The sequence below is a fragment of the Buteo buteo genome, chromosome 5 (genome assembly GCF_964188355.1).
Source record: "Buteo buteo chromosome 5, bButBut1.hap1.1, whole genome shotgun sequence".
NCBI classification, from domain to species: domain Eukaryota; kingdom Metazoa; phylum Chordata; class Aves; order Accipitriformes; family Accipitridae; genus Buteo; species Buteo buteo.
The window spans coordinates 19,412,508-19,435,726 of NC_134175.1; the positions used below are offsets into that span (position 1 = coordinate 19,412,508).

At 41.0% G+C, this 23,219-nt stretch overlaps 2 protein-coding genes across 5 annotated transcripts in view; one reads left to right on the top strand and one right to left on the bottom strand.

The window, feature by feature from the left end:
• GLS (glutaminase) overlaps window positions 1–9,912 on the top strand; it is a 69,106-nt gene extending 59,194 nt beyond the window's left edge. Inside the window, exons 15-18 of the mRNA XM_075028015.1 lie at window positions 4,864–4,925; window positions 5,900–5,976; window positions 6,174–6,237; window positions 6,607–9,912. Of these exons, the coding sequence (XP_074884116.1) occupies window positions 4,864–4,925; window positions 5,900–5,976; window positions 6,174–6,237; window positions 6,607–6,763 (360 nt within the window). The 3' untranslated portion in view covers window positions 6,764–9,912. The remainder of the gene's footprint in view (window positions 1–4,863; window positions 4,926–5,899; window positions 5,977–6,173; window positions 6,238–6,606) is intronic.
• Window positions 6,244–23,219, bottom strand: part of STAT1 (signal transducer and activator of transcription 1) — a 33,656-nt gene continuing 16,680 nt past the window's right edge. For 2 of the 4 annotated variants that reach the window (XM_075028009.1, XM_075028010.1), the window contains 7 exons: window positions 22,762–22,897; window positions 20,846–20,901; window positions 19,577–19,671; window positions 17,056–17,195; window positions 15,472–15,657; window positions 14,738–14,813; window positions 13,727–14,274 (listed from right to left, as the gene is read on the bottom strand). In XM_075028009.1, the coding sequence (XP_074884110.1) occupies window positions 14,079–14,274; window positions 14,738–14,813; window positions 15,472–15,657; window positions 17,056–17,195; window positions 19,577–19,671; window positions 20,846–20,901; window positions 22,762–22,897 (885 nt within the window). In that variant the 3' untranslated portion in view covers window positions 13,727–14,078. Of the gene's footprint in view, window positions 6,389–10,066; window positions 13,585–13,726; window positions 14,275–14,737; window positions 14,814–15,471; window positions 15,658–17,055; window positions 17,196–19,576; window positions 19,672–20,845; window positions 20,902–22,761; window positions 22,898–23,219 lie in introns of those variants that run through there. The other 2 variants (XR_012650412.1, XM_075028011.1) reach the window with 2 other exon arrangements.

Sequence of the window (23,219 nt, forward strand, 5' to 3'; positions counted from 1 at the left end):
TTAGGTTTTTCAGGTTGGTACACTGAGAAATTGAAAAAGAAAACAAAAACTATCATGTCTTACCAAAGTACTTTAACAATGTGTTTACAGAGAAGGGGGGACAGCAATGTACATGCTCTGCGCTGGGCATGTGCTCCCTGAAATGCTGAGACAGCCCTTGTGTTTTGCTGTGCTGCCTCCATTCATGTGCAGTTGGTTTCACATCTGAATCCTGCTGCTCGAAGGAGATTTCTTCAAACCTTTTAGCACAGTTAGGCTTAGGAGATACTTAGAATAACTGTGGTATGAAAGCTTTGGACTAGGAGTCACTTTAACAGTCAGTTTTCCTTTGTAACTTTCAATGCTGTATCTTACTTGGTCTGTGCTTTTGGGGTTTGGGGTTGGTGTGTTTTTTTTTTTTTTTCCTTTCTTTTTTTCCCTTCCCCTTTTGGCCCCCTGTGTTTATCTGAAACGTCTGCCGCAGTGGTGTGACTTCCTGCTGCTCTGAACTCCGAGTGTTTCCTTCCTTTAACTTGACTTCGGTGTAGTTCTTCAGCAACAACAGTCTTGATTTTTCTTTCTTGTGCTGCTCGCGTTCTTACCTACAGACTCACAGAACGGTTAGTTGGAAAGGGCCTCTGGAGGTCGTGGTCATTTGGCCACCTCTGACGTGAAGCAGGACTGTTGCCAGCATTAGACTGAGTTCATAGTAGCTTCATCCAGCGGAGTCTGAGACCTCTAACACCTGCTAACCTGAAGGTGAAAATACAAGGTGTGGGGTCTGGGACTTCTGATCTTTAGTGTTGAGTGACACAAATATTCCTGAGGAACCTTTCCTTGCTGATTTCACTGCCTGGATGACGAGGCTTATATCCAGCACCCAGGAAAGAGGGTCGTACAGGGAGGGTTTCAGCGTAGCTAAGTGAGTAGTGCTCTCTCTTTCTGGCATGATGACAAGAGAGCTGTTAAGTTCCTCTGGTGTGGTGCATGCAGGTTTTATCTCCCATTTGACAAAAGGTGGAACAGTTTTTGCTCTGGGTTTGATACTGCTACATAGCTGTATGGTAGTGTTTGATCCAACTCACGTATAGCGAAGAGACTCCATCCCTTCTCCTTTTATTAAATTTTAATAGTTAAGAAATTCTGTGCAGTACAAAAAGGCAATTCATGGCTGTCAGGTTGAAGGTAAACTTTCTGTTCCTGTTTCTGAAGATGAGGGAGAAATTGAGTTCATCAGTGCAGTTAAGCGAAACACCAATACTGAGTATGGCATGTAGAACATAATGAGCCACTCGGTGAGAAGCTCAGTGACAGAGTCTCTAAACACTTAAATTAGTTGCCTTGACCCTTGTGCCCTACTTAGGTTGAATGGATACAGCTCATCTGTTGTCCACTGGTTTATTTCACCCCCACAGTTAAAATCATATGTTTGCTGCTCCCACTTTAGAGTTTCTTTGGCTCTCGATTTTTGCAACGGACCTGTTATTTCAGGCTGGTAGGCTGTGAGTTTGGGGGCAGAGAAATTTTTTTTGCATTTTTGAAGCCTTGATTGTGCTTGATTTTATGGCAGTCTAAGAGTTTGTTGCAGCTTCTGGTAGCAAGCTGTTTTCACATAATTTTTTCTCAATGTAAATGATAACCTCTTACATGATGGTTTACTATATATGCTGCTTAGATTAATGTTCTCTTGAAAACTAATTGATGTTCCAGAAGATGCTCATGGAGACTTTATGTTCTTTCTTTGAATTCAAAATGTATTTTGTATTTGCAGACTTTTAAATTTTATTCTTGAATTCACTTTCTATGTCCATCTTTGTTGTTTATGGCTGCCGTTTGAGCAATTTCATTTCATACCTTATAAAATTTGTTTATTTTTTGGCCTGAACTATGCTGCTGATAGAGTAGGGTACAGATACAGGGTCTAGGTGTGTTTTGTTGCTAGCAAATCCAACCTAATTATTCCATTAAATCAGGAAAGTCTCATTTGAAACAGGGCAGGTAGCCCTGGGGGGGGGGGGGGTGTGTGTTTCAGCTATGATGGCTACATTCTGTCTGCTTTTTTCTAGCTTCAGTTCAGTCCTGACCAGTTTTGGATAATTATTTTGTCATAATTGTCCTGCTAAATTTGTTTTTCTCCTGCTTTTTGTATCCCATTACCTTTACTGTTGTACAGAGAGCTGTCATATTTCCTCTCAAATTTCCTTCTTCTGAACTGAACAAGAAAAGATTTTTTCTTTTTGTCTGAACTTGCATTTCTTTTTGTTTTCATCCATCAAGAAGTTTATTTGTGATAATACGACCTTGGAGATTTTACATTATTTGTCTTAAGAAAGGAGTGGCTTTAACCTCTCCCAGGTTGCCGAGAGACATGGCTGAAGATGATTGTGTTAGAAAGCCTCAGGAATCTCCAAATTACATTTCGTCACATCATTATAGAAAATGAAAATGTCTTCTTAGCAAAATGTTCAGCTGAATCCAGAGGGATTCTTGGCTGCAGCTGCACTTGGAAAGTTATTTTTTTGTAAGGAAGGAATGCGTGTTATTTTTATTTTGGTATTTTAACACGCATTTGCATTTCCCAGAAGCATAAAGCAGCCCAGCCAAGATGATCAGTTACCTCTGAAATGGTTTTTGTTAAAGACGTAATGTCATTTCCTCATCCTAGATCCTGCAAAAGGGAGTTTTCAGCACCGGCAGGACCTGAAATGTCTGAGTGCACCCAGGCAGGTCTGCCTGCGGGGCACCAGCAGCAGAGCCACGCTCAACTTCTCTCTCAGCAGGGAAAGCTCCTGAATCATCCTGATGAAATTTCGAGATTATCAAGCTAAATTCCCCTTTCATGCCTGCGTTTAAGTAGAGTCTGCAGCCCAGTATCTAGAAAAGATGCTTTTAGGAGGTTCTAACAGCTTGGTGTGACTGCGGTGTTTCCTATCGTGCTCTTGGGTGTTCTCTGCCCTTCGCCGGTGCCGGTGCTGGAGGTGATGCTGTCTCCGTGACACCTGCAGGTTTACCACAGCGACGATGAGACGCAGCATCCCTGCGCGGCGCCTGTGGCGGCTCATTCCCGTGGTCCTGTAACTGCTGTGCTGAGCCGAGGGCTGGAGAGAAGGCGAAGCCCAGCTGTGGGGCGCGGGGCAGCCTGGCGAGGAGCTGCCCCGGGGCGGGGGGAGGCTGTAGGGGTGGGTGGCTGGGCTCAGCCGGGGGCGGCCGGCTTTCTGTCCGGAGCAAAGCCCGCACTGATACGCTGTTGGATTCTTAGGCGCTGGTTTCGGGGCGGGGGGTGTGTGTGTTTGGTGGTTTTGGGGGTTTGTTTTGGTTTTTTCCGAAGCTTTAAACCAAAAAATCTTCATGGGAGGAACAGTTACTTCAGGCCTGCCCTCTGTAATGCTTGTGAGGAGGGTCTGGGAAATGATGTCAGGCCCAGCCTTTGGAGCCAGTCAGGTTTAGGAGCAGCCTGGGGGATACTGAGCCTCCCGAGAAGGGATGGAGACCGGCAGATCCTGCCGAGCAGGTCTCACGCTTGCTGGGCAAGGCTTCTCAGCCTGGTGAGCCTCATGGTGCAAACCGAAACGGAGCTGCAGGAGTTCGTGGATGCTGGAGTAAGGAGAGTGGCTCCGTTTCCCTTTTGTGTTTCATCCTGGCCTTTGTGCCTCCGTCTCCTTTTGCTTCAGTCCTTCTTTGCGTCAGTGCATGTTTGAGGTGTAAAAAATAACAAGCAATTCCACTACTTCAGTTTAGAAGAGGCACAGATGTTGGTTCATCTGTGGCCCTGTGAAAATAGGCCAGTGTTTTTGCAGAATTCTGTGGGAGACTTTGTTGTGGGTGGTGATTTTAATTTTTTGTGGTTTTTTTTTTTCTGTTCCTGCTTGTTGTAGAAGGTCAAAGCAGAATCAGTTCTCTCCTTTATCTCTGTTACTTGGCTGGTAGCAGCAACAGAACTTTGTAGACTCAACTTAAAAAGCAAGGCAGCATTTAGAATGTTTACTGGAAATGACTCTGAAATGGTGCCTAGAAGTGGCTCTATCAGTTTGTGAAAGAAGCTGCTGTGGGATGCTTAAAACCATCTGTCTTGTTGGTTTTGGCTCTTGTTAAAACTTGTAGAGTTGTTACAGCCAAGACGTGTTAAAAATGTGCATGGGATGAGGTTGGTGTAGCCTAACAGTATTGTTTATTAATTAATACAGCTGAGAAAAGCACTACTTGCCTGAGACTTTACCATTGTTATTTGATCTAGAAAGATCCTACTTTTGTCTGCCTTGAAACCTTGCTTTTCTTGTAGTGGCTCATTATGTGATAGAATTGCCTAAAATTGTTTATTTAAGGAAAGTCTCTAATATTAGATATATGCAAGGAAAATCTGTAACACAAGCAAAACCAGTATCATTTCTTCTCTTCTGCTAACAGATTTCTCCTAGTATTAGGAGTCTTCTCTGTTTAAAAAAAAAAAAAAAAAAATCTTACTTTTCCAGAATTAGTTTATCTTATGAGGTGTTTCTGGTTTATGAATTGTGTAAAGTGATGCTGTCTGTGTAATTCAATACTCGGTGTCACTGGGAAATCAAAGAGAGAAATATGGTTTGTCCATACAGCAAGGCTTATCTTTTTTACCACAGCAGAGGAGAAATGCACGCTTTGTGGTTCTTTTACTGTCCTTATGACTTCAACTTTGGAAAGACAGACCTAAAAGTACTGGTAGCAAAGCAAGCTGGAATGAATTCTTCCAGTGTTTTACACTATCCTGCAAAATGCAGCCAGGGAAGGGGATAAAATTAACAAGTTCATAAGCACTGGACCAACCGGCCATGCTGGGCTTTTCTGGGTTTTCTGTTTGTTTTCTTTTTGAGGACAGAAGCTAAATAAACTGGACTTCATCTTTCTTTGTAGGTGAAGTCTGTGATAAATCTGCTGTTTGCTGCCTACACGGGGGATGTGTCTGCACTCCGGAGGTAAAAATTGGTGTGGGGTTGGGAATAGGAATGCTTCTTGTTTGGTACCTGCTGTTTTTGTTTACTTATGAATATGCACACACACTGTGTCCCCCTTGGGGACGTCCGAGCTGCACTGGAGATTGAATATGTTCACCCCAAAACCACCAAACAAAAAAACCCAACCCAAACCTAACCATCAGAAAGGTACCCTCACACTATCCTGCAATCCCATTCGTTTTCCGTTTCTTTGGATCATAGTGAAATACAATTCCTTAACCAGTTTTTTTATAGTGATGGCAGAAAATCCTAGTTGTACTCTTGCCTGTTTTATAATTCAATTCTGAAACAGCCACAAAAATTCAGGCTGGAAAATGCATGTTGTTGTTGCAGAGGCTAGGAAATCTAGCTTTGCTTTTTAAATCTGGAATAGAATCTGGCAACATTTAAAGTAATAATGGTAAGAGACTAAATAAACATATTAATCTGGCTAGAATATATCTGAACATTGTTAGTGGGTGGAAAAATGTGTATGGTTTAATTTTGCTGTCCCAGACCACCGTAGCATGATGAAAGAACTCTCCCAATACATTAACGCTGTTCAGGATTTTCAGACTTGGAGCCCTCCCTGGATTTCCTCAGCTGGCATAAATTTACTTTGCCTTATATGACTTAGCTTGTCCATGTTACATTTTAAATCAGATATGTTGACTGTTACGTTGCCTGCAAAGACATTTCATTTTTCTTTATAACAACTAGAGACCAGAAAGAAAGTTAAGCCCCTACCTTTTTGGGTTTTTTTAAAGGCAAAGCAGTAAGGGCCCCTTTCATTATAACCGAAGGTATGATGTGCTTTTGGTGCTGTTGATATCATCTTGCAGCAGAAGTTTCAGCATAGCGGTGTTGTTCCATGCTAGTTTTGTAACCTGTTTTAATTATGTAAGACTTTTCTCTGTAATCTTTTTTTTTTTTTTTTTTTTGTTTGGTATTTTTAGATTTGCTCTGTCAGGAATGGATATGGAACAGAGAGACTATGACTCACGAACAGCCCTGCACGTAGCAGCTGCAGAAGGTAATGTCACCTCATAGATGATTTGCTATCTGTTAATGGAAATGTGGTCAGCTTTCTTTAGAGTGTCTTCACTCTCTATATGTGGTCAGCTTTCTTTAGAGCATCTTCACTCTCTGTATGTGCATCCCTGCTTTTTAAAACTTTGTATTTATATATACATGTAAGTATGTACACTCACAAGCCTGCTTTTCTTACAGGACATGTGGACGTTGTTAAATTTCTACTGGAAGCATGCAAAGTGAATCCTTTCCCCAAAGACAGGTGAGCGGTTTTATTGCCAGTTGGGAGGACAGAGGCTCTAATAGCATCTCTCTAGCCCCCACGAGGAGAGGCAGTATCAAATAAGAGTGGAATGTATTGAGCCAGTACACTGAAGCAGAAGGAACAGGATCCTGCTGGTTCTCTGTAGGTTCTGCAGAGCAAACAGGGATAAAAAAAATGGTGAAACCATTAAAACCGTTATTTAAAAGGTTATGCTCAGCTTATGAAGTATTTTCATAGTCACTGAATTTAGTGTAGTCTGTGTGCCTAATTATTAGCACAGTAGTATGTAAAGAACTAGATTTTTGGTGCTTTTGTACTTATAATGCTGAATACTGTGCTCCTTCCTTCCTTCCTTCCTTCCTGTAGGTGGAATAACACTCCTATGGATGAAGCTTTACATTTTGGACACCATGATGTATTTAAAATTCTTCAAGAATATCAGGTCCAATACACGCCATCAGAGGATTCCAACAATGGAAAAGAGAACCGAACGGTTCATAAAAATCTAGATGGCTTACTATAATCATCTTCAGCTAGATCCTAAGAATCAAATCACTTACCTATTTAATTGTGGTATACATAAGTAATGAAGAGCGTGTGTGTTTCTATCCGATAGTGGTATATATTTTACAGAAGTCTCTGTTACTTCAGTGTTATGTTACAGGAGTTTCTATACGCACAGGACAAATCCAATCTCTCTCAAAAGAAACAAAACCAACTAAGAATCTCCCTCCATAATGTGAGCAATATTACCTCATGCTGCATATAATTGATGTATAAATATACTTAGCTGTTGTTGGCTTTACTGTGCACTACTTAATTTATTTTTGTGTTCTATGTGAACTCTAGTCTGTGGTCAGGAATTTTTCTGCTGAATTTTTGTTTCTATAGCCCTCTGTTTCCAGTATGGCCAAGATGAGCTAGAGTACTGTCAGGTATGAGCGTCAGTGAGGTTTTTCAAAAGCTGAGGATGCTGATGTAGATTTAGGCTGGGTGTGTTAAGTAAGGATCTGCACTTAACTTTGGAAAAAAAAAAATTCACACAACCATGTTTACATAATATAAATATCAACAGAGTATATAGCTGACAGTTGTGAATGGTCTAGGCTTGTTCTTAGAGATAGTCTTGTCAGGGAATCTGTTTTAAAGTTTGTTTGACCAAATGGCATAGGGGAATGTGACTTGTAACATCAAACCGTGTTTAGTGGGTCTTTTGTTTTTGAAGTGTTTCTTTCATTTCCCTTTGTCTCGCCTCCCTCCTCTCTCTCCATGTTCAGCTGCTACAGTACTTCCCCTGTGCCTGGGGAAAGCGGGTGCTTCCACTCTATGCAGTTGTGTTCCTTGCAGGTATATTTGCACTACAGCAAGCCTTGACAAGCTGCAAAACCCCCCTTTTGGGCTCACGTGTGGTGTTCTTGGCGGTTGCACCAGGAACAGAGAGGGGAATGGAAGTATGTGAAAGGCGAAGTACTAAACCAAATATTACTTGTAAATCTGACTTAATTTAGGCTTGTAATAAGGAACACGGATGGAGTAAAACAGCTTTAAGGAGCATAGAGCCAATCAAAGCATGAGTAGAGGGGAGATAAGCCAAATATTGGGGTATGTTCTCTTCTTGCACTACCATCAACCAGGGACCGGGATATTGCATCAGTGGGATTCCGCTGGTATAGAACAGGAGTTCAGCATCTGGAGCACAAGTAGGAGGTGCCTTTCGTGGTGAACGGTGGCACTTATTGTCTTGGCACGTGCCCCATCGTGGGAAATGCAGATATTGGTTGTTTGCAGAAGTACAATGTTACAACAGTTCCCTATTCTGTGTGCAATTGCTTCTGCCAATGCTGTGGCATAAAACCTCAGAAGTGAGCAGTTGCTTAAAGTTAAGAGTTCGATATTCACAAAACACCATGGTTGTTGGACATAGGCAAGAATTTTAGCACAAGAATTATAGGCAAGAATTGTTTAGCATATGGAAAAGGAGATTGTGCTCGAGAATTGCGTATATGGCTATTTTTATCCTAGCACATAGTGTACACATCACTAGTAGATCTCAAAGTTCAAATTTTCTGTGTGTAGGCACCAAAATCCTTCTGAAATAATGCCCAAATTCCTTCTAGAATGGCCCAAGCACTTTATAAGGATGAACCATGTTACCCTCCTTTGCAAATGTGTACACTAAGGCATAGTGAGAAGTAACTTTTCAGAGTGACCCAGCAGGTCAGTATAGTTGAGAATAAATCCTGTCAAGTTCCTGTACAGTCTCTCGTTGATATGCCATACTGCCTCCCTGTCGGGAGGACAAATCTCATGGAAAAGTGCTTGATACTCATCACGAGCTGTGACTGTCCTCACGATGATGAAATCTTGGAAGAGTCTGAAAGTCTAAAGCCCCGAAATAGCATTTTGAAGCTGGCTGGCATGGTTATCAAACACTTTTTCTCAAAAATCTTAACTGTTCTTAAGCAGCTCTTTTTTTTTTTTTTTTCCTCCTGTTTCTTTTTTTTCTGAAGATCAGCTATTTTTCTGAAGGCTTTTAACCTGATCTCTTCACGTCCTGTGTCACAGCCACCTTAGTTCTAATCAAGAACTAAACAAAATTTCCTCTGGCTCTTTATTGAGCCACATCGGTCACTGAATAGCACAAGGCCTTTTCTCTGCTGCACCCTGAACTAAATTCCAACATGTTTTCTCTGGCAAGGGATCTGTCAACTTTAGCATAGAGGAGTATTTTCAGATGGATTCTAGTTTAGTGTTCTGTATCTCAGTGCTAATCTGACTGCTTCCATATTTTTTTCCTATTAAAACATATCCTTTAGCTTCTCAGAAAAATACCTGATTTAGCTTGATTTAACTGAAATTTGCATTGCTCAAACTGGCATTTTTAAAAGATAGGTATGTTATATAATACACATATATAAAAAAATCCCCAACCTACAAAAGAAGGATTTTAACTGAGTTAACATTAAAGATCATGGCTGTCCCTAAACTTAACGCTTTCCTGAATCATACTGAGTGCTTTTAGCCAGTCTTTGCTTCAGTGCATTTTTGCTGGTTAGTTTTAATATTTTCTCATTGTGAGAAGATGCATTATTTTGTAATGTCCAATTCAGCGATGCAGCTATTTAGTCATGGCATTATTTATAAATATATGCAGTACATTGGTTTGGCTGTTTATCATTCATGACACTGACATGTAGATTTTACCGTAAATAGCTTTTGGTTATCTTATCAAATGCCGACTTCCTTATGCTCCAAAGAGGATTCCCCCAGTCCTTTGTTTTTGTCATATATGTTTCTTCTGTATCACAACCTAAAATTGTTATGCTAACTTAATGCTTTGTACTCAGCAATATTGTGATAGTCTTAGCATTAATTAGCCTATCTTTGTGAACAAAATGTATTGTACCAGATTTTTTTGCTTCAGAGCTGGACTATCGGTGACTATACTTCTTGGCAGTGTACTTCTGGTCATTGTAACTGACTGGGCTGATCTTGACTTCTAGATTCTGTATTGTGGGGAATAGACAGTGATGAATGTATTTCTAGCAGTTTCCCATGAATGAATCTAAACTTGAGCTGTACTGGTTCTGAAAATGAAAGTTATTTATTTTAAAAAATAAAATCTAGATAGTGTTGCTTTTTACAGCATAATAAATGGAAATACCAAGATCATGATGATGGTGGTGGGTTTTATTGATTATGACTGCCATTGAAATAAGCCTTCAGTCATAGGGAAGGCTGCCCAGGAAAACCTACTCTGGTAATTTCCATTGTGCAAAGCTTACAGGAAACCAAAACGAGTTTATCTGATCTAGCTGTGCTTTTTTTTTCCCTTTTTGTTTGGTTTTTTTTTTGTTTGTTTGTTTGATTTCTTGGGGTTTTTTTAACCTGTACTTCTAGAGTTGTGTCCTTTCAGTGGTTGCTTTTTTGTTAATGCTAGGGTTCTTAAGTGGATTGGCCAAGTGCCCTCAACAGCTCTAGCTCTCTCTTGCCTACTCTTCACTCCTGCTATCCTTCATCTCACAAACAGTTTCTTTCCTTTATTATTCTTCTGGCTGTGTAGTTAATATAAAAGCCTGACAAGTGTGAGGCAAAGGATCATGTCACTTACTAGCCCCAGAGAAAAATGATGCAGCAGTGGGCTGGCTTGATAGCTTACAAAGTTCAGCTATAGATCAGTTATCCTACTGATCAACTCAAACTAGAAATTCAAGTTGAGTTTATTGAAGCTTCGTTGGGGAAGAAAAAAAAAATCAGTGATGTGCTACAAGCAAAAATAAAATTATACTAACAGCCACCTTCTAAGAACTCTGTAATGCAGACTGGCCTGCAACAATGCAGTGAATTAGAAGCAACTATTCTTGCCTTAGGCTTCAGAGCTGTAACTGTTGAGTTGCACAAACAAGTTTAAAATGAGATGTACAGTAAATTATTGGCAGATACATCATCTTTATAATAGAAGTAGCCGAAACATGAGAGAAAGGACAAAAGTGTCAACTGACAGTTCCATTTATTGAAAATGGCAAAAGAATATTCCATTGGGGAAAAAAACATTCTTTTAGAACTATTGGCCTTGTAAAGACAAAGCCATGAATAAGGCCATTGCTTTAAATCTCACAAGAAAGTTTCACCACGGTCGATAAAACTGAAGTATAAAAGTAATGAAAACAAACTGCTGCATACAGAACATGAGCACAAGGTGTAGCTCAAACAAATACTGGATTTTTTTGCATTACAATACAGATCCGCATTCAGCTCGTTATAATAAGATAAAAGCATTAAGTCACCAGTTGTGATATTCTGTATCACTGTTAACCTCAGTAACCCAGGGCACCAAAACCAAGTCAGTTTAGCAATGCTTTCCATTTAAATACATATGCTACATGCTCTAGATAGGTCCTTTAAATTTTCTTTCTCTCGAGCTTTTGCAGGGGGCACATCGGTCTTCCTAAGCACAACACCCTAAATTGAACCAGTCATTTATTTTCTAAGCAGCAGCTGATCGATCTAGCATTTCTGAACAGTAGAGAAGCAGCTCTGCAATCCCTGTGAGGCATGCTGGCCACTGCTGCCCTCCCAGGCATTGGCAATAGATAGCAGTGGCTTGAGAACCTGCAGAAGCAACCAGGTCACTCACAGCCAGGCTGAGGTTGGCAGGGACCTCTGGAGGTCATCTTGTCCAACACCCCTGCTCGAACAGGGTCACCTAGAGCTGGCTGCCCGGGTCCTGTACCTAACACATGGGATCCAGCATGAGTGTTCGTTGTGCCTGAACACTGTTTGGTGGGGTCACTATTAGCTATCTGCATAGACTGCCGTAGGGCTGTCAGGATGCAGAGCGCAACAGAGCAAGTAGCTGACAGGGTGTCGATTTTGAGTACGCTGAGCAGCTGTGCGTTGGTAATGCTGTCTTATAAGGCTGTACCCTGGCTGGGGGCTGGTGAAGTGATTCACTGGCGCTGTGAATCCTTCCCGGCCAAGGGCACTTGACCATATTTTAATTGTATCCTTTAATCTTGTATCTGCTATAAGGGATAAGATGCTTTGCATTAATTAGAGTCATGACATCGTTATATTCATGTGATACCAATATGATAGTTACCATTGTTTTAACTGTAGTATTTTGCACAATAATAGTAGCTGTAAGTGTTGTTATTTTGGTAGATCAATTAAAGATTATACTCAGACAAATAACTGCTGAGAGTAATGTCTCTTACTCGAAACTTAGGAATGATCAAGATTGAACCACGACCCTGTAAGATACCTGTCGAATGTTTTCAGACATTACTAACCAGACATTGAGTATTAGTTATCCCAGCTCTATTCGATTTGTTTTTTGAAGCTTGAGTAGATTGACTGAATTTGGTATTTTGGAGACAAATACAGCAAACTGAATTGGGCGAAAGTAAGACGGGTGAGAAGAGCTACAGGCCAAAAATTATCACAAAGTTGTTATGAACCAGCCCTCAGCTACTTAACCTCCCCTTTCTGAAATCTACCCAACATGACCCCCACTTTTATTGGATCGTGGCAGTGTTCTGCAGTCCCTCTGCTCAGCTGCATGCTAATTACCAGTCTGGACTAATACATGCCCTTAGTCGAAGAGACCAGCTGCTTAAGATAACTTTGCCTCTTAACTGTGAGTTGTTAATTATCTTCAAACATGCTGAGAAGCAAACCTGTTCCTCCTCTGGTGGAAGCACATCTTTATCCTTCTAAGTACTAGAGATTGCGTATCCTGCAGCCATTACTCAGTATAAATGTAACTAAAACTTCTTCACTTCCCTGCGCCTTATCCCCAGTTGCAAAAACACTTCATTATCAAAGCCTGTAGGGTCTTCTAGCTGTTCAAGTCAACAGTTAAATAAAAGCCCTGGTTCATAGTACATGAGAAAATAAAGTTCCAGTCCACCTGTTACAACCTAAATGGGGCATGTATTACCATAAAAGATAGGAGTGACCAGATCCTCACCTTGGTAGATTAAACACAGTGAGTAAAAACATACTCCAACCCCTTTTGCACTCTTTAAGAGTAAGTTCTTGTTTTGTCCAATACTGTTGCTAGACAGCATGACTGCTGTTTGTGGAGGCTTCAGTCTTGATTGTACAGGTTGAGCTGCAAGCTCAGCATGTGCCAATGCACCTTTAAGGTAGCATCCTAAGAAGTGCTTGTTGTGAGAAAGATTGTGCTAAACATCCTACACAAGACCTTGCCTTAAGAAACAAGCAAAAATTAAATGCAGGTAACATTTTTGGCTTAGGTTCTCTCAGTATGCTATGCCCTTAGAAAAGATAAAACCAGGACAAACTTCAGCAGCATGTGGATTCAGTGTGGCATGTACCTGCAGAGTGTTTCTCTTCTCCTTTCTGTGATGCAGATGAAAAATGAAAGCTATGGAAGTTCTTCAGAAGTAGTTACGCCAAAGATGCAAGCTTTCTGAATAGCACCTCTGCAAAAGAACGAGCTTTCCTTTGAAGCCTTCTATGTACAGCCAACTGTTCTAAATGTTAAAATTAACTAACTCCCTTAAACAAAAAATGCATGTTTCTCCTGTCACCGAGATCTCTCATTCTTATCCTCCTCTCTGGTACAGTTATCTTGTTAACTGGAAATTCAACAAAGAATTTCTAAACAAAAAAACTGCACATAAGGAGGCTACTCAGACTGCTGTTTATATTCCCATTAGTTAAAAATTGCTACTGGACCTTCAGGTTGAGAAACCAAAGAGTTGAAGTGAAGCATGTCACCAAGTCATTGACTGCAGAGCAGGATGCATAAGCTAATCAGCTGTGTTAATGATGCAGTAAAAAGCTCAGCCTTTAAGTTGAATATGCTGAACACATCTGCAACAAGAAAAATAAATGTCAATTAAACAAGCCAAGTAAAGCCGTAATACTCTAGTCTTTGCTAACCACAGAGCACAACCAGGTCCACCCCCAAATAGCACCAGATTCACATCTTGGGATCAAAGGGGGTGGGGAGGGAAGCCATGCTTTAATTTGGAATTTTTTTCTGAAGTACAACGCAAAAGGACAACACTGCTCTGTTAACCAGCATCACCTTGACAGCCTTGGCAGGGGAACACTTACAAGCCGCATACCTGCTCTAGCTTCCCTCCCCAGCCAGACCCCACAGGGAGGACTACAGCGTTATTCCTTCCTCCCTTCCTGTCTTCCCTCCCTCTGCAACATACGCACTGGAAACTTTGCTCTCCTCTTCTTCACCCCTATCCCCACAAACAAATGGAAAGAACAACTGAGAGCAATCCCAGTCTAACTCTGGATTCCCAGCTTTTCCTACGCATTTGAAGAGATGCGTTCTGAAGTGTTAGCTTGTGTTAAGTGTCTGATGTATGTTTGAAGGGGAAAAAAAAGGAAAAAATTAAGTTCCAGCTCAATCCTCTTGCAAAAGGCTGTTTTATGATACATACCACAGTGTCAATCTCTGCTGGGCCCACCATCCGAGAAACCTCATCAAATTCTTCAGGAGACATGGGGAGTAGATTTTCTGGAGACTGGAGCCTGGAAGGGTGGCTAATAGAAGAAGAGCAGGGACAAACCTTCACTAAAGAACTGAGGCACAGCTGGGCTACCATGTCTGGCTCTTGAGTCCAGAAGGGCTGCTAATGGGGTCTCTTGTGAAGAAGACCTAGCCTGTGAGCAATACACCATGCTTTGCAAAGGCAGCATGGCTTTAAATGAAAACTGGGAGTACTCAGTGATCTACATTCTAATCAAACAAGTCCAACGAGTCTTTAAGAACTTGCTTTTCAAGCAATTATTTGCCAGTACAACTTCCTGCAAGTTTCTAGGGTTTTTACCTAAAAATGATGTTTCAAACACAGCACTGCATGAATGTGGTGTGATCAGATCCTTAAAGAGAAAGAGAGGAAAGATTTGATGGGGTACCTACACCTTAAATACTGTGAAGAGACATGAACTACAACTAGAAAGTTAGGATCAGTTCCAAGAAATCCAGCATTCCGTAGAAACTTACACTTCAGATACAGAGATTAACTCAGTCTTGATGTAGCCGTTTCCCTTGGGACCATCCAAATCCATAGGCTCTGGTGCTTCAAGAAGAAAAAAAAAAGCTTGTTTTTAATTTTTTTTACCAAGCTCACTTCACATTGCCATCTTTATTGTACCAAAAATAAAGCCTGTGACCCAGATAATATGCAAGTCTCTCTCTCATGAATTTTACAGCACTATGGTTAATTTATTCCATTTTTAGTCAGATTTTCTTTTTTGCTTTTATTTTCTTTTTTGCTTTTCCCCTATAGAAAATGGGGAAAAAAACCTCCCCTAAAGTTTGATGTAACTGTATCAACACATCTTGCCAGGCCCACACAGCCAGGCTTTTACACATTAGTCCTGTGTTAACAGTCAAATATGAGTCATGGTTCCAGCTGTTAGCGGGAACCTACATCTCTGAAATACCTCACGGGCTCCCATGAAAGCTCAATTCGAGGGCAAGCGACAATTATGTTTTCAGTTTTTGACCTAACTAGATTTCATGATGTGCCTCTTTAAGACCAGACCTTTTCTTAACCTACTAAAGCTTAGGTGCCTGTTCTCACCTTTCAGCTGAGCAGCACTCAAGCATGGGATAGGCTGCCAAGATATTCAGTCCAACTGCTACCCTTTCCTTCTATGCCACAGAAATTACACAGCGCCCAAGTACCTCAAGAACAAACACCACACACTGTATGAGCTATTTATAGCACTCACCCTCCTTAGGCCTGGAGTAGTATTTGCCAAAGGCATTGTCTTTGGGTATATCTGGGTACAGAAATCTCAGTGGATTTTCTGGAATGTTTTCAGCTGCCATCACTTTGTAGTTGCGAATGATATCAGGGAAAGTAACAGCAGAGAGCTCCTTCTTGGTGTACGGTTCCACCGAATGGAACTGGGGCTCTGCAGATGAGAGAAGCAGGGACTCTTAAAAGTGGTTTCAAAGTTTATTCTGAAACTGTCCAGAAAAGCTTCAGCCACTTCCACAAATTCAGAGGTCACGTGAGCAAAAGGCTTACCTGGATGACACCTACTGTGCTGCAGATAAATATTTAATGATTGTCAAAGGGAGCCCAATTGCTTTGTGGGGTAGGAAGGCATACAGGGGGATAGCACATAGTGATGGCTCTTGGTGTATTTTGTATTCAGAATGACTGGGGTGACCTGTCATGGAAATTAACTGCAATATTTCATTAACTAATTTGGTGCTACCTTTTCAATCTCCTTTCAAATGATGTCATTCAAACTCTACTGCCTATTAGAAAGTTTGATCCCAATACACCACTTGGAGCTCTTATGAGTCATAAAGAGATAAAGCCTCCTTGAATGCTCTAAATACCATCACCCTTCTTAGCTTAATTTTTGGATGTCTCGGGTATGAAGGCAGCAAAAGGAAAGAAATCATTCAAGTACATTCAGCAGTTTCTCTTCCAGCTGTTGTAGGACTTGGGCTCATTCAAGTGAAGTGTCAACAGCTGCACCATCCTGGCAGGTGGGGTTGATTTAAGTTGTATGTTAAGCTAAGAATGCTGGTTGGGTATATGGGAGGTGGGTGTTTTGTTTTTGTTTTGGTTTTTTTGTTTGTTTGTTTTGCTCTTCTCTTCCCCCCCTCCTTCTTCTCAGCTTTTAAGTCTTTAGGCTTCCTTGAAAGAGGATGGTGGAGTAGTCTAGCTAACTGAAGAAACAAGCTCTTCATCAGTCCTTCTTCTAGAAATGGGAGGAAGGAGAAATGCTTGGAAAATGAAGTGAATACGTGGTTTACCTAGGGAGAATGTGGGAAGGAAGGAAGGAAGGAACAAATGTGTCAGACCACACGTTACAGAAAGCTGTTTGAGAAAGGAGCCTCGTATGCAAGGTGCAGTAGTGGGAGAGAACGATAATACAGAGAGGGCTGGATGTGGCTGTAGTGAACTTTTGCTGGGAAAGAAGTCTCTGATGCTATGGGTTTGGAGGGAGATGCAGGTGTGTATGTACTAAGGGTGTCTTGCTAAGAGAGAACCTAAGGGGGCAGGGGAGATGGCCTAGGCAGTTTGTCCTTAACAAACCTCTGGGTTAGAAACAGTACCTGGGAAGTGTTTCTAGTCCTATCTGAAACCTTGAAGAAGCCACTATGTGGCTTATGAACTACACCTAGTAAGGTATCTGCCTGTTATTGCTTGTGGCCTGTTGCTTGTAAGGGTGAGGACTGGTAGAGTGGTGTATTGCACTGGTTCTTGGTGTAAAAGAGAAGAGCATAAAGACTTCTTGTTCTGATGTAAGCTTGTATTTTGAGGACAAAGATGTTCCCTGTTACTGACTTACCGTTTTGAGATCCTTCTACCCAAGTAAATGTGATTGCTCCCTCTCTGCTGCTTTCACTGAATCTTAGTAAAAATGTTCCTGGGCTCTGGTCCTTCAATAAAGCACGTTCTTTCTCTTTACTGATGAAACCCATGATGCAGCTGTAATGTTGAAAAGAAAAAGTTGAGTTTACTTCTTTGATGTAAAATCTAAGCTGTGCTGGGCTAGCTAGGAAAACTAAAAAAGTTTTGTCTCTTAAAAGAGCTGAAGTACTTGTAAAAGCCTTAAAGAATGCTTTGTCCTGTGAACAGCTGGAAAGCTAGCAGTGGGACTGACAGGCTGAAGCTGCCCTGTGGAAGCCATGAATCGCTACAGCTTCCCTCAGCACTCTTCCTTTGGCCCGGTGGCTTATACAAACATTTTTCTGAGCTCGGAATAAAAGATATTGTTCTTTGCTGTTAAAGCTGGGCTGTGGAAGCAGAAGTTCTATGTGTGTAATATGGTCAGATCCCAGCTAGCAGTTTTAACTTCAAAAGTATATTAAGGAACAGTTGTTTCTCCTCTTTGGCTGATGAAACAGTTTGCTAGCTACCAGATTGCATTCATACAGGTGTGGGGTTTGTTTTATTCCTTGTGCACATTTTCTAGATGAGCTGTTAAGCTTGTGTGACTTCACCGCCCCAAATTCACTATGCTCAGCAAATGTCACTGTGTAGGCAGGCAAGGAGGCCCATGTGGTAATTATAAGAAATGGATTGGTCTGAACAGGTACTGGGGAGGGAGTTGTACAAGCTAGCACTAGGGCATAACCCTGGTCAAACCCCAACTGCTTTTTAAAAAGGTCAGAATTCCTTTGCACTGCTTCTTATTCCTCAAAATACTCCATCAATAATGAAGTTTTAAGGAGCACTACTGTCCTGCACATTAAGATAAGGGAAGTGCTTTTTGCACAAAAACTACTAAATAATCATGAATTTGCTTAGAATTTCAGATGATGTAAGCTGTCATGTTTTGTTGGGGTTTTTTTGTTTTTTTTGTTTGTTTGTTTGAAATGGCATGCTTTAGGTAACAAATGTGTTGGGTGGTAAATATCCTGTGTATAATGAAAGTCTTTTGCCTTCCCAGCCCTCGAGTATGAAGAAAGGCAAGTGTTCTTGAGGCTGTAATACTTAATCTTTTGTATACAAGGAGCATCTCTATCCTAATGAATCCTATATATTTGTCTCTTTCCCACTCAAGTATCTTTACAGTTGGCAAGAGTTTTCCCTTCAGTTTCCCTTTTTGCCTTTCTAAGAAACAAAGATCTGTGACTACCCAATAAAGCCAACAGAGAGGAAAAACTAATAGTACTGAATTTCTGGTTTTGATGACATTCAGGATTTAACTTGCACCTCTTCCTTCTGTTAAACCCTAAACAGGGGATTGCTCTCATAACTGAGAGCAATGAGTAATGCTATTCAAGACTGTATACTATCAAAGCCACAAACCCAATCCTGTAGGCATACAGCCATACTGAGGCGGAACACCAAATAGGACAGAACTGCAATTTTGCTTCAATAATGGTGGGAAAAGTTCCCACTGCACCGGTGTCCACTTAGCTAAGAAATATGTAGGTTTTAGGCAGTGAAACAAGGCTTGTACTATAAAGGGCTTTGACAGAACTCATCTGGAGCTAGGGGGTAATAATTTGAAGCCTGCTGCTGAATGTAGCAAGACAGAGCAATCCTGATGTAGATCCTGCAGACCTGTGGGATACTAGGATGCTCCACTGTAAGTGTGCTACTGACAGGGTTTCATAATGTGGCTAAACCTAAAATGTAGGATTGTGACCTTGGCTAAACTTGTTTCTGGCAGCAATTACTTCTAAAATTGGCAATACCACAGTCGAAAGTTTACTAAACCAGTATTAAAGGGCAAACAGAACTCGTTTTCCATCTGGCAGAGTCTTACTGCTTAATATACTCTATTAAAATCAGTAAAGACTACTTTCTGGACTCATATTGAAGATATAGAAGTTCAGAGTCTGGCTGCTGCCACCTACAGGAGGCTCACGATAATGTTGGCTTGTGGGTAGGTCTTTGGTTTGGTTTTTGGTTGTGGGGTTTTTTTCCTTTGGTTTGTGGGGGTTTTTTTGTTGTTTGTTTGTTTGTTTTTGTTTTTTTTTTTAAGACGGATGATGACTTTATGACTTATGCTTTGTTGTACTTCAGTCTTCCCTGTCAAACACAAAAGAGGCTCTGTTCTGGGGTGTGGAAAGAACCTACCTGCAGCAGGAGCAGAGGCAAAAAAAAAATAATTCTAACATTCAAAGCCCTGCTCTGTGACTTAAATGGGACAGCTTGGTCATCTGACGTTTTTGCTTTAAACAGTTGCCTCATTAGAGGCTTCCTCACTACTAGAATTCATTTGCCTCAGACTTTTCTGGTTGCAAGTTCTGAAGTTATCTGCACAGACAACCTCACAACCTGAGGATGCAACTGCTAGTCTAAATGAGAGGTCAGAGGCAATGACCACATCTTTGTTAACTTCACTCATGTCTTACCCATCATTCCAGAGACACAGGAGGTGTTTCTTAATAAGCTCCAGGATTCCCTCAATCCACAGCCAAAAGGGGAAATTTTTATCGTTTATATTTTCCTGAAATTCAGAATATGGAAAGGTGGAGGGTACGAGGGGGAGAACAGGGATAATGTAATGTCAGTTTTGTTAAGCAGAGAGAAAGCAAGCTGTCAATCCTTTCAGCATCTACTTGTTCTTGCATTTTTCTCCCCTCTTTCTTCTTTCCCACTCTCCCTGTATTCTTTTAATGATTTTTTTTTTTTCCTTTTCTGCTTCTCTACTCCAGAAGGACAGAAACTATTGGGAATGAAGCATGTACTGAATCTTAAGGCAAGAGGCAGTGTAAGAGAAATGCCTGCCTGAGCCTACAGTACCTACAAACATATGATCCATCGCCTCTCATGCAATGACACTGGTCTAAGAGCAGAGAAAGGGCTCTGGTTCTTGCCTGGCCACTGTCCTTATCGGAGCTCTTGGATATCCAAACCATCCCATGGGGCTTTCTGCCAGGCTGGCTAGCAGAATAGCTTAGAGACACTTTCTGTTCTGACTAAGATTTCAATCCCTTGTGAGACACCCACATTAATGAACTTGAGTGCTTGTAGGTCACCAGAGCTTTGCTCTTCCCCTTGGAGTCTGCTCGTGCCTGCTGTCATCTCCTGCTTATCTATACCAGTTCAGGGTCTAAAGCCAAAGAAAATGTGAAGAGTCTTCCTGTCTTGCTGCAGCCATGGTTATGAAATCTCATTATGCGGCTTTCTGCCATCATGCTGACCCTCTTGGCTGCCCTGTGCTAATCCTTACCCTAATCTAGTTGCCCCTGGTCTGGGAAATGTCCTTCACTATGACAGAGAAGAATTGTTTACCTTGCTGGTTTTTTTGACACTTTCTGTAATAGTTAAAAATCGAGAACTATTCTATTAAAAGCAACTGCATTAATAATAATGAAGATACTGTGTTTGAAACATGCATTTTCCTATATAGTTTACATGGCTCAAAAGCAATCTCAAAATCACCTACTCCTTGCTATCACAAGCTGTTTTTCCTCCTGCTGCTGCTACTTTAACCTTACCACCAAAACCTCCCACAATCATGTAAGCTCTAGAATAACTAGGGTACACTTCTGAAAAAAAAAAAAAAAGCACCCTGAAAAACCCCCAAACCACAACAACAACAAAACCCCACAACAAACAAACCCCACAACAAAGACAAAACTCCCTCTTCCATCTCAATTTTTAAACTGTGTTCATACCTTGCAGAATCTTGTCCAAGGAATAAGGCCATCATGAGATCCTCCGCTTGTTGGCCCTGAGCAGAATAAATTGAATTCAGTTATGTTCCGTAAGTTACTTAGTAAGGCTGAAAGGAAGGTCCTTATAGCACTAAGTTCTGAGTGTTTATTTACACCTCTGAGCTGTTGGACTAAGAAAGAAAAGAAATGGAAGGCTACTGTATTTTCACAGCTAGTACAGGGAGAGCTTGCAAAGTTTCCCTCTGGAGAAGTTCACTGCATCAGAATGACCAAATGTATTTAAACAGACCTTGCGTAATGGGCACCAATTCATTCTGACACTTTCTATGCTATGCTACTCCTAACACTTGCCAGTTCCAAAAAGCTTCCAGGAAGGAGACTGAAATCTTGAACATCTCTTCTCCAGCAAAACAAGAAAACTGCAACCCATAAGCTTTTCAGTAGGAGCTCAGCAGACCCTACAATATCCTTCTGAGATTAAGCACTTTCCTGTCTTGATTCTGGTGGCTTGTAGGCTTTTGCCCCAGAAGCTCTCTGACTTCTAGGTCTACCCCAAACACAGTCTCATCTCATTCCTGTTGCAATCATTTCCCACTGCCTTCTTATGTCAACAGTGTTTCACAACCACATCCAAGCCACAAAGAAAATCCTATGCTGTGACTACAGCAGCTAGAGCTTTGCAGACCCTGACTGTATTCAGAGCCAAATTCTTAGTTACATATCATGCTATGGATTTCAATAAAGTCAGAAATATGCTGCTTTTCCCTCTCATATCCCTAAACATAAATTGGATTAGGGAGCTTGTTTCTGATGCTGCTAGTGTTAGAGACCAAGATTCTGTCAACTTTCACATCACAAAAGCAGCAGGTGAGTTGTATCCTGGCACCCTGTTAGATTCTGTGTCCCCCTGCACTAAGGAATCCTGAATATATAATGTTCAACTACCTGGATTTTTTCTGGTGGTGAAATACTTTTAGCTGTAGAGATAAGATTTAAATAGCATCCCTACTGTTACCAGAGCTTGACAAAAATCTCTGAAGCTCTCAAATGCAAGCTGACCATAGAAATATGTCAGTGGTCACTTTGTTTTCATGATGGTTAATTAAACTAAAAAAATTACTCTCCTTGCAGAACTCTGAAAAGTAATCTATTAAATCAGTAAGCTTTTTGTCAGATCTTATGTCTTGGGGAAATCAGAGGAAGGGGAATTAGACTGGAATGCTGTACTTACCACCTAGACCCACTAATGTCAAATCCCTTTAAATTTAAATGCTTCCTGAAACTTAAGGTGAGTGGAATACACTGAATCAACAGTATTTTTATCTAGGGTCTACTATGCAAACTCATTAGCAGTGTCAAGTGTCCTGCCTATCAGGCAAACTGACAAGGAGTTTGGAAACAAAACTCATGGTTGATTAGGCTTTTACTAAGGACTCTCATCTGGGAGATGTTCAATTTGATATCCTTCAATAGTTTCATAGTGTTTGCACTTTGGTATTGCAACTGTGTTTATGCAGATAGAGTAAACCCCCACTGTAGTTGGGGGCATGCATGAAGTTAAAATAAATGGAGATGGAGTTAAAAACAAAACCAAAAAAATGCCTAGAAACAGCCATCTCAAAGATTGACTAAGCATGTGCATTACTTCTGTAGCTCTTTAAAAGGCAGAAGTAGCTCCAATCTGTACTGCCCTAATGCATAGAACTCTTAAGTTAGAACTGCAGATTTTTTTCACGACCTGACCTTCATTTACAAACTCTACCATATTGAAAACTGAAGAACACTTCATTGCTATAAAGCGATATTGTATGAGGGGAAAAGGTGTGAGAGGAAATGAAAACTTAAAATAGAATGCAGAAAAGATGTAGAATTAGCTTAAATTCAAACAGGCCATCTGTGATGGAAGCAGACCATACCAAGTAGCTTCTCTCCCAACATGTTCAGCTGATCTGCATTAAGTCCTCTCTTTGTTACAGAAGAAAACTGCCAACTCAGAACTTCAGAAAGTTTAGACCACTTTGCATAAGGTGGATTCAGAAAGAAGGACAAGTTCTGGAATGGAAGGGAAAAATACAATCTATGGTTAATAAACGTTAATTTCGGAATGCCATTTGAATTTACGAAAGTGTATTGCCAAAACAAAATGCAGATTTAAGAACAGACGTCAGCTTGACACAACTCTGCAAAAGCAGGCTGCTATTCTGACAGGCGCTTTTAACCAGGAAAAGTAATCTCGGGGACTCTGCTTTGGACATGTCTTCTCCCAGTGGGTAGAATTCCTAGATTACTCAAGTGCACTGTATTTGAATTCTTGAATGTTTATTTGGCCTCTTGCTGTGTACTGCATATACTGAATACAACATATACAATCCTT